General features: G+C 50.6%; 1 protein-coding gene across 7 annotated transcripts in view; it reads right to left on the reverse strand.

The window, feature by feature from the left end:
- Positions 1–1,454: 1,454 nt before the first annotated feature.
- Positions 1,455–16,277, reverse strand: part of IKZF3 (IKAROS family zinc finger 3) — a 68,168-nt gene continuing 53,345 nt past the window's right edge. For all 7 annotated transcript variants that reach the window (XM_082197302.1, XM_082197301.1, XM_082197303.1 and 4 more), the window contains one exon: positions 1,455–6,597. In XM_082197302.1, the coding sequence (XP_082053428.1) occupies positions 5,882–6,597 (716 nt within the window). In that variant the 3' untranslated portion in view covers positions 1,455–5,881. The remainder of the gene's footprint in view (positions 6,598–16,277) is intronic.

Genomic DNA, 16,277 nt, shown 5'->3' on the forward strand with positions numbered 1-16,277 from the left:
TATAACTTGGCAGATGCAAATGCCATGCAATATCCAGGCCCTCTTTTGGTGAGGCAGTAAGTGGCCGTTCTCCCCCAAATCCTTTCAAGATGGAGGCTCTGAGGCCTTCTGCTTGAGAAACATTTGCTCTCTAACCCGCTAAATTATGAGCCTTCCAGTAATATTTTTGACATTCCACCCATAACTTCCTTCAATGCTTGCCTGTCTCCAGCCTAAGGACTCTAGGATTAAAATAATTGATGTCATTGTGTCTACCAAAGAAGAAAACTGCAGCCTTTGGAAAACACAGAATGGTGTGTCTGCCAGAATCCTCCCTCCTCCCTCACCTTGCAAACATACAGGAAAGTGTCTTCTAAGGGCTGTGAAAACCTCTTTAAAGAATGTTAGACGATACCCATAGGTCTTAACTTCTCACCTTTTCGGTGGTTGCGTGCTCACTCGAAGTGGGAAAATGTGTGTGGGTGGCTTTAAGGTGCAGCTTGGGCCAAGGTGGCTGGAAGAGGAAGAGAGAGAAAAGGCTGCAAGGCAAATTCTCAAGGATGGCGAGAAGACACGAAGTGGCAGGAGGGGGGGGTAGTTGTCTTCAGCTGCTCACAGAAACTCACTGCAAGCTGAGTTAGCAGTTAAACTAACCTTATTTCTGATGAGGCCGGGGAACCTGCATAGAACAGAAACCAACCTCTCCAGCCAAGCCGCACCTCAGCTGCAACCTTTCTTAATGCTCATTCGTGATTGTTTGTGCTCAGGATGCTTGCAGGGCAGTTACACGCAATCCCAATTTCAATATTTCATACCCTCCAATGCCCCGATTTTGCTGGGATGGTCCTGGAATTCCTTCTGACTTGATTATGGAATGTCCTGGTGCTCCCTGCCAGCAGACGGGGCGCGTGGAAAAAGCTGCAATGGCACTGGGAAGCAGTGGCATAGCAGGGATGGGAGCATTTTTTGGGAATGAGTGTGACCAGCCGTCCCCATAACAGGCTCCCTCATTGGAGCCTGGCTCCAGCATGCAGCTAAAGCAGGCTTCCTCAAACTCGGCCCTCCAGATGTTTTTTGCCTACAACTCCCATGATCCCTAGCTAGTAGGACCAGTAGTCAAGGATGATGGGAATTGTAGTCTCAAAACATCTGGAGGGCAGAGTTTGAGGAAGCCTGAGCTATAGATCCGCTCCCAGGTCAGGCGGAAAGGAGGAGAGTCTGTGGCAGCGTTGCTGCCCCTCTCCTCCACTGGGCTGTGGCGTGTGAGTGTGCCCACACACTGCTCTCCCTGAGCCGTGCCTTCTTGGGACAGTGGCAACTGGGTGCTGCTAAGTTGTCTCCGCTTCGAAGCATCTCAAGTGACTTTTGTACACCGATTGCATCTTCCGGTTCAGGAAGACGTGCTCCAAACCATGTGGTGCCTCCCCCTTTATTACCTTGGTGGAAAAAGAAACCAAAACATACAGAGCCACGGGTACTGAAAAAAGCACTTTGTATTAAAAAATAAATTCATCACTTTACACTGTAGATAACACTTTTTGAAAACAAACACACTCAGAATACTTGACAGCAGGTTCCCATTATTCTTCGACTGGAACGAAAGAACTCCAGAACAAGTGCAGAGACCTATTTTCGAAGCAGAAACACGCCAGCGTGCTGTCATCAGAGCGACAGCCATGAGCGACGAGTAGTCAGAAGCAGCAATGTTAATGCAGAGGCACATTCGCGGCCCTCCAAGGTAAGGCAATGGCGTTCTCAGCTTCCATGGAGGGTTTCCTATCACAAGGCAACAGTGGCTTCCTTCTGCCAGTTCTCAACAGAGGCAAGAGCAACTCCCAAGGAAGGTTCACAAGCAAGGATACAAAGGGCTCCCCTTACCCCCATCCGATCCTGCTGGGAAATTTTGCTAGTCTTTTACCAACGCTTTTTGCTGTCTGCAAAATCCCTTCCACATTTCCCCCTTGAGAGACCCATTAGGCTGGAGCAGCAGCAACAATGGTGGCAACACAGGGATGTTTGGAACCTTCCTCACTGGGAAATTTGACTGGTCATCAAATTTCTTCCTGCTCCTTCAAAATTAACCTGCCATTTTTGCCCCAGCAAAAACCTCCACATTTATCTGAATGGTACACCCTTAATTTCAGAATGTTTTCTGATGACTTCTTTTCTCCAAATCCAGAATGTGGGTTTGCCAATACCAGAGTTTACTATGGGTTCACAGCTGTTTGTGTTCCCGTTTAATTTGTGTAGTCCTCAGGACGTGACAACTATCTCAATGCTTTCCCCTTGCAAATCCAGGTAATACCCAATACAGGGATAATCCAAAGAACTGGGGTGAAGCCAGGCTCCAAACTGCTACACTCAGGGGTTGCAAACAATTTGTCCCTGTGTTTTTGGGTGAGTGGAGTAGCTGTCCCTCTCCATGCCCCCTACTTCTTAAATGTTTTGTTTCCTTTCCCCTTATTTATAAAAAAATATTTAAATTCATAAAAAACCCACAAAAAATAAAGATTATAAAAAATTCGCAGTTTACATTTATACATAAAATCATACAATAAAAAGACATAAAATGTTAAAATCAGAAATCAGCTAGCGCATATTCTTAATTACCTGCATAAGCCTGATAGAATGGAAAAGTTTTCAGCAGGCATTTAAAAGTTGAAACAGACGCTGCCTGCTGAATCTCTGTTGGCAGAGTATTCCAGAAAACAGGGCCAATGACCCTAAAGGTTTGGTTTCTTCTTGTCAAATAAGCCCCGCCAACTTGGAGAATCATAGAATTGCAGAGTTGGAAGGGACCCCAGGGGTCATGTAGTCCAACCCCCTGAAATGCGGGAATTTCAACTAAAGCATCCATGACAAATGGCCATCCAAAACGCTGCTTAAAAGCCTCAAAGGGAGGGCAGTCCACCACCTCTTGTGGGAGTCAGTTCCATGGTCAAACAGCTGTTACTGTCAGAAACGTCTTCCTGATGTTTAGTCAGAATCTTTTTTTCTTGTAACTTGAAGCCATTGGTTCAGGTCCTGCACTTCAGAGCAGGAGACAAGCTTGCTCCATCTTCCATGTGACAGTCCTTTAGATACTTGAAGACAGCTATCCTATCTTCTCTCAGTCTCTTTCCCAGGCTAAGCATACCCAATTCCCTCAACCATTCCTCATAAGGCTTGGTTTCCAGACCCTTGTTCATCTTGGTCGACTTCCTCCGCACGCGTCCTTAGCTCTGCCTACTGACCCTGTTAAGAGGTGGGGTCAGAACTAGGGGTGGGAGATTAATTATATTAAGTTCACCTTTAAAGGTGATTCTACTTATCTCACCATTTCTGAAACAATTCACATGCTGAACTTCTCTGAATTTTGCAGTGAAGTTCTCAAACCAAGTAACATGTACCAAAATACATATTCAGGGGAAAGATGTGCACATATGTATGTGTTGTGCATGGAAAATAAATGCATTATCTTACAGGAAAATGGCATTGCGAAAATTACAGGCAAATACAGTATTTACTCAAATCTAATGCTCACCTTTTTTGGCCAAGTTACGTTGCGAAAATTAAGGTGCAGATTAGACTTGATGGCACATTTACATTCGCCAGCAAATACTCTTTTTGTTTCAAGGTTCTGAAAATTGAGGTGCGCATTAGATTTGATGCCTGTTGTGGAAATATTGAACACATGACTGGAAAAAATAAGAAGCTGAGAGAAACTGAAATTTGGTAGATTCACCCATCTGTAGTCAGTACTGTCTGAAGTTGCAAGCTGGCAACTCTAAATATGCAAGACTAGTGATTTGTCCAGGAACAGAGGTGCCGCTGAAGGATAATGACATGTGAACTGAAAGACAGGGAAGAAGAGGGAATGTGTCTGTGTGTTTTCTCTCTTTTACACACACACACACACACACACACACACACACACACACACACACCCCAACAAGAGAGAGAGAGAGAGCAAGAGAGAGATGGAAATAGCACAGATTGCCCTTAAGGCATATATAAAAAGGCTCACCAGTGTGTCAAGAACAAAAGACCACTTTTACATCTTTGCTACTGACAGGATAAAACGAAAGTCACACTTCTGCTACAAACAAGCTGGTTGAATGGCTCCTCTACCAAGGACCACTGGAAACTGCAGCAACTGAGAACTCACCCTATAAAGAAATATAACTCACTGAGGTCAGGGCTCAATCTTAGCCCAATAACTGTGGGCTTATCCACATCTACCTTTCCTCCACTCTTTCCAGACATCACCTGCTCCCTGTCCGATCGCCCCTTTTTGGTTTTGCTCTAGATCGGGGTAGGCAACCTAAGGCCTGGGGGCCGGATGCGGCCCAAACACCTTCTCAATCCGGCCCTGGGAATCAGCGTGTTTTTACATGAGTAGAATGTGTGCTTTTATTTAAAATGTATCTCTGGGTTATTTGTGGGGCATAGGAATTCGTTCATTATTTTTTTCAAAATATAGTCCGACCTATCACAAGGTCTGAGGGACAGTGGACCAGCCTCCTGCTGAAAAAGGTTGCAGACCTCTGCTCTAGACCTTTTCCGCTGAAGACCTGCTCTTTAAAGCTCGATCAGAGCAAACAGCCATCCGCAGAAAACCCCAATTGATGTTTGTGCCCCGCCCCCGGCAAATGTTTGGGCATGGAGCTTTTAAGTGCAGACCTGTGCCTGGAAGGAACAGGGAGAAAGGTAAGTGTAGATAAGCCTTTTTCATTGCCAGGGCACCAAGGGAAGAATGCGGGTTGGACTACTTTAGGGGGCCTGCCTTTGGGAAGGGAATCAATGGACTGAATGCTCTCTGACAGAAGAAGCTCCCCACTCCCCTCAGGAAAACAGCATGCTAGGGAGATGGCCTGCAGTCTAGCCTTGTTTCTGGCATGCTGCTTTTCCAAATGCAAGGCGCTATTTTGCGTCCCTAGGGTGAACCAATCAAACATGCGGTTCCCACAGGTGGGGTCTATAGCTCCATGCTTTCCAAATGGATGGTTCCAGGTTCAGTCCCCAGCCTCTCCAGCTTAAAAAACAAAAGTAAGAGGAGGAGGATCAGATGATACAAAAGGACTCTCCACCGCCTAAATCTTTACAATAATGGGCCAGGAGGACAATCAGGGGCAGCTTCCTTCGCTCACAACATGAGGTGGAAAAGCGACTTTCTCAGTTCGCTCTGCAGATTATATAAACCGGCCTGAGGTCCTGGAATAATTGAAAAATTAACAAAAAGCACCTGAGCCTTCACAAACCACAGGTCCAGCCATCTCCAAGCACCAAATGCTGGAAACTAAGCCCCGACACCCTTTCTTCCCTCTCCGCCATTGTTGTTGTTTTCAGAAATTAAGCACTGTTGGGGGCAGCCATCTTAGTTTCCGGTCTGCGTTAGCTGTGAGCCTAACCCAGGGCTGGGTCACCAAAGGACATTTCAGACACTGTGGGATTCCCAGCGCTCATCAGCCTCAGAGAGCATGGCCAATATTTCTCTATTTTTATTTAAGACATTTATATACCGCTTAATTTTTCACGTTTCTGAGGGGTGCTAAGGGTGATATGAGTTGTAGCCCAGCAACATCCGGGCTTGGGGCCTACAGATTCCTCACCTCTGGCCGAGCCTTTTTTACAGGTGGTACAGAAAAATGTCAACGAAATCTCTCCACTTTTTTTTTTAAGGGTTTTAAAAATCTGACTACACTACAAATGTAAACTAGTCTTAAACTCCCCACGTTCCTGGACAAAGAACCCTGAAGACTGTAGATCCATGGAGTCAAGGAAATACCCACAAGTTATAATTCCCCACCCCCACCCCCCTGGCTGTTTGGTAGAAATCACACAATACTCGAACTTGGTTTTGGACTGGTTTTAGGTTACGGTGCACGAGTCTCCCCAGAAACTGATGGGAGAAGTCCTGCTCTCACTTCAGTCCCATTCTGTGCTCGCCACGGACTATGTGGGAGGAGAACTCGTATTTGTCATGGCTCCGGTGGCCACACAAATTACACTCAAAAGGGTCACGGAAGCCGTGGCATCCCATGTGGATGGTGAACATCACATAATCCAGGAAGAGGACGCGGCAGTGGTCACATCGGTAGACCCCAATGGGTTCGCCTTCCTTGTTGAAGACTTTCAAGACGTCACGAGGACAAACGACGGGTGGCCTGAAGATCTCGTAGGACCTGGGGTGCTCCTTATAGACCAGGAGCCCATTACGGGCCTGCAGAGGAGGAGGAGCCGCTTGGTTCTGGTGGTAGGCAAGGCTCTGGTGCTCCTCTTGGTTGCTGTCTGAGTCTGTGGAATCTTGGCCGCTGTTGTTTGGAGAAAGGCCTCTGTCGGAAGACATAGCCTTGTCTCTCAGCTGGGCATGGCTCTTTTCCACCTCCTGGGGGTTGCCGTTGGGCACTTCAGAGCGGGTGAGCGCCAGGGGGTACAGGCTGCTGATCACGGGCACCATCTCCGAGGTCGGGGGTGCCGGGTTCTGCATAAGCGGGCGCAGGGATTCTGCGCCAAGGTAGCCCATGGAATTGTTGATGGCTTGTTGGTCCAACAGGCATCCTTGCAACATGGCCTCCCTCTCCTTCTCGTACACAAAGCTGGGGTTGTAATTCACTTCAAAGCTGGAGCGTTTCTCACCTGTGGGACAGAAGGATGCATGAGGATGTTATAGGGTAAAGTTCTAAAACCGCCTTACATTTATACCGTGGCAGCATGAAAATACTTTTATAAATAAATACATTTTGCGTACAAAAGCATCTCTGTGCCACCTTGTTCTAAAATATCAGGGCAGTGCACAACATCGCAATATAAGATACTATTAAAAACAATACAGTGGTGCACCGCAAGACGAATGCCTTGCAAGACAAAAAAACTCGCTAGACGAAAGGGTTTTGCGTTTTTTGAGCTGCTTCGCAAGACGAAAAACAAAAACGTCTTGCAAGTTTTTTTCCTTTTTCTTAACACCGTTAATACAGTTGTGACTTGACTTCGAGGAGCAACTCATAGAACGCGGTGTGGTAGCCTTTTTTGAGGTTTTTGAAGACTTTGGTGATTTTTGAAGCTTTTCCAAAACTTCTTTTGCAGCCATTTAGTAAGTTAAACTTTTAAAACTTTTTGGGGGGTTTTTGGATTTTGGGTTGGGGTGTTTGGAATTCAATGACTTGGTGTTGGGGAGGGGTTTGCAAGAATCTGGAAGCTTGTTTTTCCCCCCTGCATTTTTATGATTTTCTGTGACCATTGGGCCACTCTGCTGTTTTTTAAAAAACATTTCTGGGTTTGAATTTCTGTGTGGTGGGTGGCTGGGGGAACAGTTGAGGAGGGGGTTCTTCAGCAAGAAGCAAAGAGTGGAAGAGGAACCTTCTTCGAGTTGTCCCCCAGAGTCTTAGAAAATGTACTGTACACTTTGTTGATTTTTAAATGTTTTTCTGTCATGTTTAGAAACTTAATTTATTGTTCCTTCAATTTTTGAAATGCTCTTTACAGTATGTGTGACTTTAAAGAGCACTTAATAAACTCTTGTTGTACCAAATTTGGCTTTGTTTGGACTTTTTTTGACCATAGGAACGCATTAATTGAATTTCAATGCATTCCTATGGGATTTCGTGCTTCGCAAGACGAAAAATTCGCTAGACGAAAAAACTTGCGGAACGAATTAATTTCGTCTTGCGAGGCACCACTGTACATGGGGTATTGAGGCCCCACCCCTGTTAGGAATTCTACTCTGCCTCGGCCTCTCCTGTTCCTCTTGCTAGCATTCCCTGAACACTTTCAGGTCTAGCTGAAGGATTATTTTATTATTTATTTATTGAATTTATATACCACCCTATACCTGGAGGTCTCAGGGCGGTTCACAAAAAAGATCACAATATATAAAATCAAAATAAGAACAATATCCCAATAACACCCCACCCCAAAAAAGAGCCGCATTTTAAAATGGTCTAGGATGCCCATCAGGTCAACCAAAGGCCTGGTTAAAAAGGAATGTTTTTGATTGGCACCTAAAGGCGTATAATGGAGGCACCAGGCGAACTTCTCTGGGGAGAGCATTCCACAGACGGGGAGCCACTGCAGAGAAGGCCCTGTTCTCGTGTTGCCACCCTCCAGACCTCTCAAGGAGGAGGCACATGAAGAAGGGCCTCAGAAGATGATCACAGGGTCTGCGTAGGTTCATGTGGAAAGAGGCAGTCCTTGAGGTATTGCGGTCCTGAAACCTGCCTTTTTTAAATAGGACAAAACAGAAGCTGACATTCTCCAGCAGCTGAATTCTGCAGCCAGTACTGATTTCTGCATATCTCTGCTACAGTTATAGTATCATGGGATCCATCCAGCCTTGGCCATAAGGCAATGGAATTCTGCTGCCACAAGCAACATTTTCACACACAGCAGACAATGGCGTTTTTCATATTAAAGTAAAGTCCTCTGTGCTAGAAGGATAGAAACTAGAATGTCAAACCCTTGAGATATTTATCACCGGCAGTACTATGACTCAAGGACCACGAAACTTGGCAGGCTGTTTCAGTGGATGGGTTTGAAACCAACCACTCACGTTTCTTTAGTAATGTGCTTGAGAACCCGCTGACAAGATTCTCTGTCAATCTTGTGATCCATCTGATAGATAAAAGGAATTTTAAAAAGAAAAAAGGAAAAATCCCCCACAGAATGACATTTGTCTATGACTCAGATGCCAGTTCTAGAAAAGATGAATCAAAGAAAATTAGCCCCGTTTCTCAAGGGATGCTGAAACTTTTCAGTTTCTTGTTTTGAACTCATGAATACGATTAACTAAGAAAATATCCAGCGTTAGGGCGGGCTCTGTGCAGGCAATGGGAAGGCTTATGAATATTTGGTATACTGTATTGCAAGCCCCGGGAAGTTACTGTGTGTCTCTGTACATTCTGCAGAGATAAACTTTTGGGATTTTTGACTACATGCTATCTGATGCAGCTTCCCACAAAGCAATTAAGAAGTTGGCCAAAGGCCAAGAAGACTGAGCAGAGGGAGTTATTCTTCCGAGAGATATGGGACCTTGGATACAACTCTGCTATTGGTCAAGGTCTCCACATAGGCGTGATGACTCAGGGCATTCCTTGCTGGATAGTTGGTTGGTCAGTGTGTGTTCTGAGAGTCATGTGGAGTTTGTTCAGTGAGAGAGTTGAGATCCGTGTCTGTATCCTGTATATAGTAACTTGTAAAGTCTGCTGTAAATAAGAAACACCTCTAAGTAACCAAGTTACTGGTAGCAGTGTCTTGTTCCTGACTCATCCTACCAGCCTGCAACTGATTGCTTCTGAAAGTCTGTGTATGCTCTGCTATATTCAAGTGGGTCTGGCTAAGATCCTGCAACAGGTTAAGGTTGCGAAACAGCCATATAAACTGCATTCTTATATGAGAACTGCTAGTGCAGTCCTTGCAACTCAGTTTCAGGGATGGCGAGAAGATGCTGCCATTACTACAATAGTGTTCTCATGGCTGTGCTTTACGTTTGGCACTTACAGAAGGTGCCACTGGGGTGGGGAGCTATCCTTGGATCCCTGCCTTTGGTCATTCCAGCCATTAAGATCCAAGCCTTCTCCAATTCGCATGGCTCCCTCTCTTCACCTGCACAGTCCTGTCTTGGCTATTGCTTTTCTTGGTACCATTTGAGGACAAGAGAATGTTGGGAATGCTGACTTTTTCTGTAAGATTGGATCCACAGTTCAAAACATCTTGATGCTTTTTAGCATTCTCTCTTAGAGGAAGCTTAAAACGTTCTTGTCAGGGCTGCCACCCAGTCCCAGCTCACATAGGACCAAGTCCGCCAGCGTTCACTTTATAAGAGTCTTTATTAAGTTACAGGTTTCATTTCCGAACTGCAGCGTGCAGCTCTACACCTTCTGCCCTAGGTCGGCGAAGACCCGTCTGAGTCCCCGCCTCTTGCACACCAGCTTAATACCCTAGCCTTGCTCCACCTCCTTCGCCTCTCCCTACGTCTCTGGGTCCTTCTGCCCCCCTGGGCCTCCTCCCTTCTACTCTCCTCTGACGCTGACCCCCCTGATCCTTCTGCCTCCTTGCGGCGGGCTTTAGGACCTGGCTCACTCTCCGGGCTGCTTACTGCTCCAGCTTCCGCTGCATTTGAACTTGGCGCGCGCGCCCAACTCTCTACTTTCCTCTTAACCGTTGCCTCGCTCTCTGAGGAGGGCGTGACCACCCCTGACTCGTGCCCTCCCTCCTGCTGACAGCCTCCGGAACCCGATGCCTGGCTACCTTCCTCCCTGCTGCTCTCAGTCTTGAGCGTGGGTCCCGACTTCCAGCTGCTGCCGCCCTCAGTTATGAGCGTGGGTCCCGACTTCCAGCTGCTACTCTCTGAATCTCCTCTGTTCCCTTCCTCCTGGGGTGTCCCCCCGGATCCCCCCCTTGCTCTGCTCACTGGGGCTCCCTTTTGGGAGTCCTCTGACTCACTGCTTAGGCTTGGAGATCTCGGGTCGTCATCATCACTCATTTTCCCTTCGGATTCCTCCCCCTCGCTCTCTGCTTCCTCCCTTCTCTGCGTCTCTGCTCCTGAACCCCTGACATCCTTCCCCCCGTCGAAGCCCCCCCTTCCCCCCTCCCCGCTTTCAGGTGTGGGTGCTGGGTGCTCCATCATCACGGGAGGGAATGCCGGATACAGTTCGCTCCCTGTGGTTGGCCGCCAACTGAAGACCTCCGAGTCTTCCTCCTCGCGGTCGCCGACGTTGACCTGTTCCGCTTCCATCTCTGTACCGCCGTGCTCGAACCCAAGGTCCTCCCCGAACACGTCCATGTCAGTCTCTGCGTCGGTCGCTCGACCTGGCATCTCCAGCCACTTCCGGCGCCATTGCTCCTCCGGTCGATCGTCCCACCAATACGAGGTGTCTGACGCCGAACCCGCCGGCGATCCTTCTGGGGAACGGGTGCTCAGTGCGGGTTCCCCGTCCGAGTCGAATCCATGGAACGTGCTGGAAGAAAGTGTGGGCGTGAACAGCCAGTCGTCGAAGAAGCTCGCTGGCATGGGTCTGTGTGGGAAAAGGGCATGAAACTCGTCCTTGAGCAGGGGTTCCTCCAAAGCGTAGTCTGGCACCCAGCTATTGGCGCTGGCCCGGGTGCCCTCTCTGGCTAGGAGGTATTCGACTCCCTCTTCCCCCCATCTGGAGTCCAAAATCTCCGTGACCTCGTTGATGGGGTCTTGCTGCGTCACCCCTCGCGTCTCCGTCCGCTCCCGGAACGGACTCGGTGCCGTCCCTGGCTCCTGGAATCTGTGAGGTGCCTTGTAGGGAGTGAGCACCGACCTGTGGAACACCGGATGCATTCTGGAACCCTCCGGCAGCGCCAGTCGGAAGGCTACCGGGTTGATCTGTGCTTCGACTTGGTACGGACCAATTTGCTTGTGCCCCAACTTCTTCTTGGCTAGTGACCTGGTCGGCACTGCGTGGGCTGCCAACCAGACCCAGTCTCCCACTTGGATCTCTTCGCCAACCCGCCTGTGCTTGTCAGCTTGCACCTTGTAGGCGTGCTTAGCTAGCTCCAGCTGCCGTCGGAGTTGATCGTGTACCGCCTGCAACTCTGACGCGAACGCGTCCGCCGTCTGTGGTTCTCCGTCCCCCACTCTCTCCCGTCCCGGGAAGGTTCTGGGATTCCTCCCATTGTTGGCGAAGAACGGCGTCACCCCTGTGGACACGTGCTTCGTGTTGTTGTAAGCGAACTCGGCGAGCGGCAGGTAATCCACCCAGGTCGCAGGTTGTTGATTGGCATAGCATCTCAGGTACTGCTGCATGATGGCATTGACCCTCTCTGCTTGCCCGTTGGTCTGCGGGTGTCTTGCTGATGCCAGATCGACCTTGACATTTAGAAAACTCATCAGCTTCTGCCAGAAATTCGAGACGAACTGGCGCCCGCGGTCGAACAGGATAGACCGCGGCAGACCATGCACTTTGAACACGTGATCTATGAACAGTTTGGCGGTTTGTTCCGCCGTGGCCACCTTCGCACACGGAATGAAATGTGCCATCTTGGTGAACAAGTCCACCACCACTAGTACAGCTGTCTTGCCTCTCGAGCTGGGTAGATCCGTAACAAAGTCCAGGGCCACTCTCTCCCACGGTTCAAACGGCGTTTGCAGCGGTTCCAGCAGTCCCGCCGGTGGTTTGTGCACCGGTTTGGCCCTCTGGCAGGTGTCGCACCTCGCAACGTAGTCCGCGACTTCCCCTCTCAGTCTGGGCCACCAAAAGTCCCTTGCGACTAATTCCACCGTTTTTTCCGTGCCAAAGTGCCCGGCCGTGGGTGCGTCGTGCAGCTGCTGCAGTACCCTGGCGCGAAGTTCGTCTCCCGGCACGTAGATGGCCCCTTTACGTAAGAGCAAGCCGTCTCGTATCTGGAACTCGTCGCCCTTCGCCGTGCCCTTGTGCACCTCTGCCATCTTCGCCTGCGCGAAGGAGTCGTCCTGCAACGCCCGCCGCACCGCATCCAGGTCTACTGTGGCTGAAGCGCACGCCCACGCTGTTGGCGCGAAGATGTGCATGGCTGCCGCTGGCGTCGCCTCTTCGAGGTATTGCGGTTTGCGGGACAGTGCATCCGCCATGACGTTGGTGTCGCCTGGGACGTACTCTATTCGGAAATTGAAGTCAGCAAAGAACTCCGCCCAACGTATCTGCCTCTGGTTCAGGAACTGAGCCGTGCGCCAGTGCTCCAGATTCTTGTGATCCGTGCAGACCTGCACCGTGTGCTTGGCGCCGATCAGGAAGTGCCTCCACGCCTTGAAAGCTGCATGAATGGCCAGCAACTCCCTGTCCCAGATGGTGTAGTTCTGCTCCGACTTGCTGAGCTTTCTGGAGTAGAACGCTCCCGGCCTCCAGACCCCCTGTGGGTCCCTTTGCAGCAGGACAGCTCCCACTGCTCTATCGGACGCGTCTGTCTCTACCCGCATCGGTCTGCTGGGGTCGATATGCAGCAGTTGCTCTTCCGACGCGAAGAGACGCTTGAGTGCCTGAAAGGACTGCTCCGCCTGCTCCGTCCAGATGAATTTCTTTTTCTTGGAGCTTAGCGTGTCCGTAATGGCCGCCGTCTGCATCGCGAACCCCTTGATAAACTTGCGATAGAAGTTGGCGAAGCCGACAAACCGCTGGACCTCCTTCCGGTTGCGCGGGCTCTTCCAATCCAACACCGCACGAACCTTGGCGCTGTCCATGGCTAGCCCCTTGTCCGACAACTTGTAACCCAAGAAATCCACCTCCGTCGTGTCGAACTGGCACTTCTCCAGTTTGGCGTACAGTCTATGCTGCTGCAGCCTCTTCAGCACCTCCCGAACATCTTGGTCATGGGCTTGCTGCGATTCGGAGAATATCAGGATGTCATCCAGAAAGCAGACGCACTTCTTGTAAAGGAGTCCCGCCAACACATGATGCATGAAAGCTTGGAAACAGTGAGAACCGTTTTGCAATCCAAACGGCATCACTCTGTATTCGTAGGTGCCCAGAGGCGTGAACATGGCTGTCTTCCACTCATCGCCCTCCCTCATGCGGATGAGATTGTACGCACCTCGCAGGTCCAACTTGGTGAACACGCGTCCCTTGCGCACCGTCGCTAGTAGGTCGTCAATCCTGGGCATGGGGAAATCAGAAGGCTTGGTCATCTTGTTTAAGAGGCGAAAATCCACCACCAGTCTTTTTTGGGGCATGTCTTTCTTCTTCACGAAGAAAACAGGACTGCCCCCTACTGCCCTGGACTCCCGGATGAAACCGCGCTGCAAATTGTGATCTATGAACTGTTTGAGTTCCTGTAATTCGTCCTCAGACATGGAATACAGCTTCCCTTTCGGCAGCGTCGCCCCTGGTAGGAGGTCAATCTTGCAGTCATATTGCCTGTGCGGTGGTAGCTTGTCAGCCTCTTTCTCGCAGAAGACCTCCAGAAAGTCTGCGTATTTGTGGGGGACTGCTTGCAACGTTCCCAACTGCAGTTGTGATTCCTCCTCCTCTCCCTCCTGTCTGGGCAGGATGCAGTGTTCTGCGCAATAAGAGGAGCCGAAGATCAGCTGTCTCTGGTACCAAGCCAGTGTCGGACTGTGCCTGTCCAGCCAACTCATGCCCAACACAATGGGCGTGTCCGACAGTTGGGTGACATTAAAACTGATGACTTCCCTGTGGTTGCCAAGGCGCATCACCATCGGTGGCGTCTGCTTCACCACCTGCCCCCCTAGCAACTCTCTGCCATCCACTGTGACGACTTGCAGGGGCAGAGTGGCAGGCAGTAGCTGTATAGCGTGCTGCTCCACAAAATCCTGCGCTATAAAGTCTGCGTTGCTTCCAGAATCCACGGAAAGCGGCACTTCGATAGTGACGCCATCGGGTAGCTGGAGAGATGCTGTGAGCTGCACTACTGGTTTGGGTGGGAGGGGGTCCGTGGGTTGCAAGATCGCTGGGGACTGCTTCACTGATGCGTCTGGCTGGGCCCCAGTGCCTCTGTCTCCAGCCAGACATCGTCGTTTCCCTGCTGTGGTTCTCCTTGCTGCGTTGCTGCAGTCACCATTGCTGAGGCTGCAGTGTGCTTGTGGAGCCTCCGGGGACACTCTTTCGCCAAATGGCCTGGATCCTCGCAGATGTAACACTTCCTGTTCCCTCTAGGAGGCTTCGCTTTCACTGCTGTCGGTGCTTGGGCTCTGGCTGCTGACTGAGCCCTTGCACCTCCAACCTCCATCGGTTCCCCTCCCCCTCCTGGCGGAGGTGTGGATTGCGCACGCGCTGCTTCTCTTGGAACGAAAGAGAAACTTCTCGCTGCTTCGCGCCCTCCACGTCCTTCATCTCTGCACCATGGACGTTCTTCCAGCCTCACCCCCACAGTCAGCGCCCTTTGGACCACCTCCTGCGTGCTTCGGGGCCTCTCCCCCCTTGCAATTTCATCCTTGACCGCAGAGCTTAGACCCTCCCAGAACAGGTCTCTGACAGGGGGCGAATCCCGGTCCCACTCTAAGGCACTGACCAGCGCAAAAAAGCGGGCGTGGTACTGCCGGACGCTTGCCCTCCCTTGTTTTAGTCCATGAATCTCCCGTCGGGCAAGATCCACATCAATAGTAGACAAAAAACACGCATCCATCGCTTTGATAAAGGCATCTGCATTCTGAAGCGCCGGATCTTTATCCCTCCACAAATTGCGTAGCCACGCTTTAGCATCCCCATGCAAATGGGATAGTATGAACCCCACTTTCTCTTCCTCATCTCTAAAGTCTTTTGCCAGCAGTTGCAGTGCGCACATTACGTCTGCCCGAAAATTGGGGTACTGTTGTAAATTCCCATCGAAGTGAGCCACAAGCCCTCCTGCTCTCCGTGCCAACCCAACCCCCTCCGGTCTGGGTCCTGGCTGCCCGTGTTTAACCCATGCTTCAAACCTGGCGTGGAGATCTCTGTAGGCGGCTGCCGCATCCTCCTCCCTCTTCTTGGATGCCAGTACCTCCGCGTTCAATTGGGTAACTGCCTGTTGCAGCGCTGCAACTTTCTCTGCTTCCGTCATCTCTGCTAACCGTCGTGAGCTTGCTCCCAAACACCGATCCCCTCCTCCAGCTGCCTCTCTCTCCGCTGCGAGGTATCAGGTGTCCGAAGCTTTTGAGAGACGGGTCTTACTGTCAGGGCTGCCACCCAGTCCCAGCTCACATAGGACCAAGTCCGCCAGCGTTCACTTTATAAGAGTCTTTATTAAGTTACAGGTTTCATTTCCGAACTGCAGCGTGCAGCTCTACACCTTCTGCCCTAGGTCGGCGAAGACCCGTCTGAGTCCCCGCCTCTTGCACACCAGCTTAATACCCTAGCCTTGCTCCACCTCCTTCGCCTCTCCCTACGTCTCTGGGTCCTTCTGCCCCCCTGGGCCTCCTCCCTTCTACTCTCCTCTGACGCTGACCCCCCTGATCCTTCTGCCTCCTTGCGGCGGGCTTTAGGACCTGGCTCACTCTCCGGGCTGCTTACTGCTCCAGCTTCCGCTGCATTTGAACTTGGCGCGCGCGCCCAACTCTCTACTTTCCTCTTAACCGTTGCCTCGCTCTCTGAGGAGGGCGTGACCACCCCTGACTCGTGCCCTCCCTCCTGCTGACAGCCTCCGGAACCCGATGCCTGGCTACCTTCCTCCCTGCTGCTCTCAGTCTTGAGCGTGGGTCCCGACTTCCAGCTGCTGCCGCCCTCAGTTATGAGCGTGGGTCCCGACTTCCAGCTGCTACTCTCTGAATCTCCTCTGTTCCCTTCCTCCTGGGGTGTCCCCCCGGATCCCCCCCTTGCTCTGCTCACTGGGGCTCCCTTTTGGGAGTCCTCTGACTCACTGCTTAGGCTTGGAGATCTCGGGTCGTC

This window comes from Podarcis vaucheri (assembly GCF_965113315.1).
Source record: "Podarcis vaucheri genome assembly, chromosome: 13".
NCBI classification, from domain to species: domain Eukaryota; kingdom Metazoa; phylum Chordata; class Lepidosauria; order Squamata; family Lacertidae; genus Podarcis; species Podarcis vaucheri.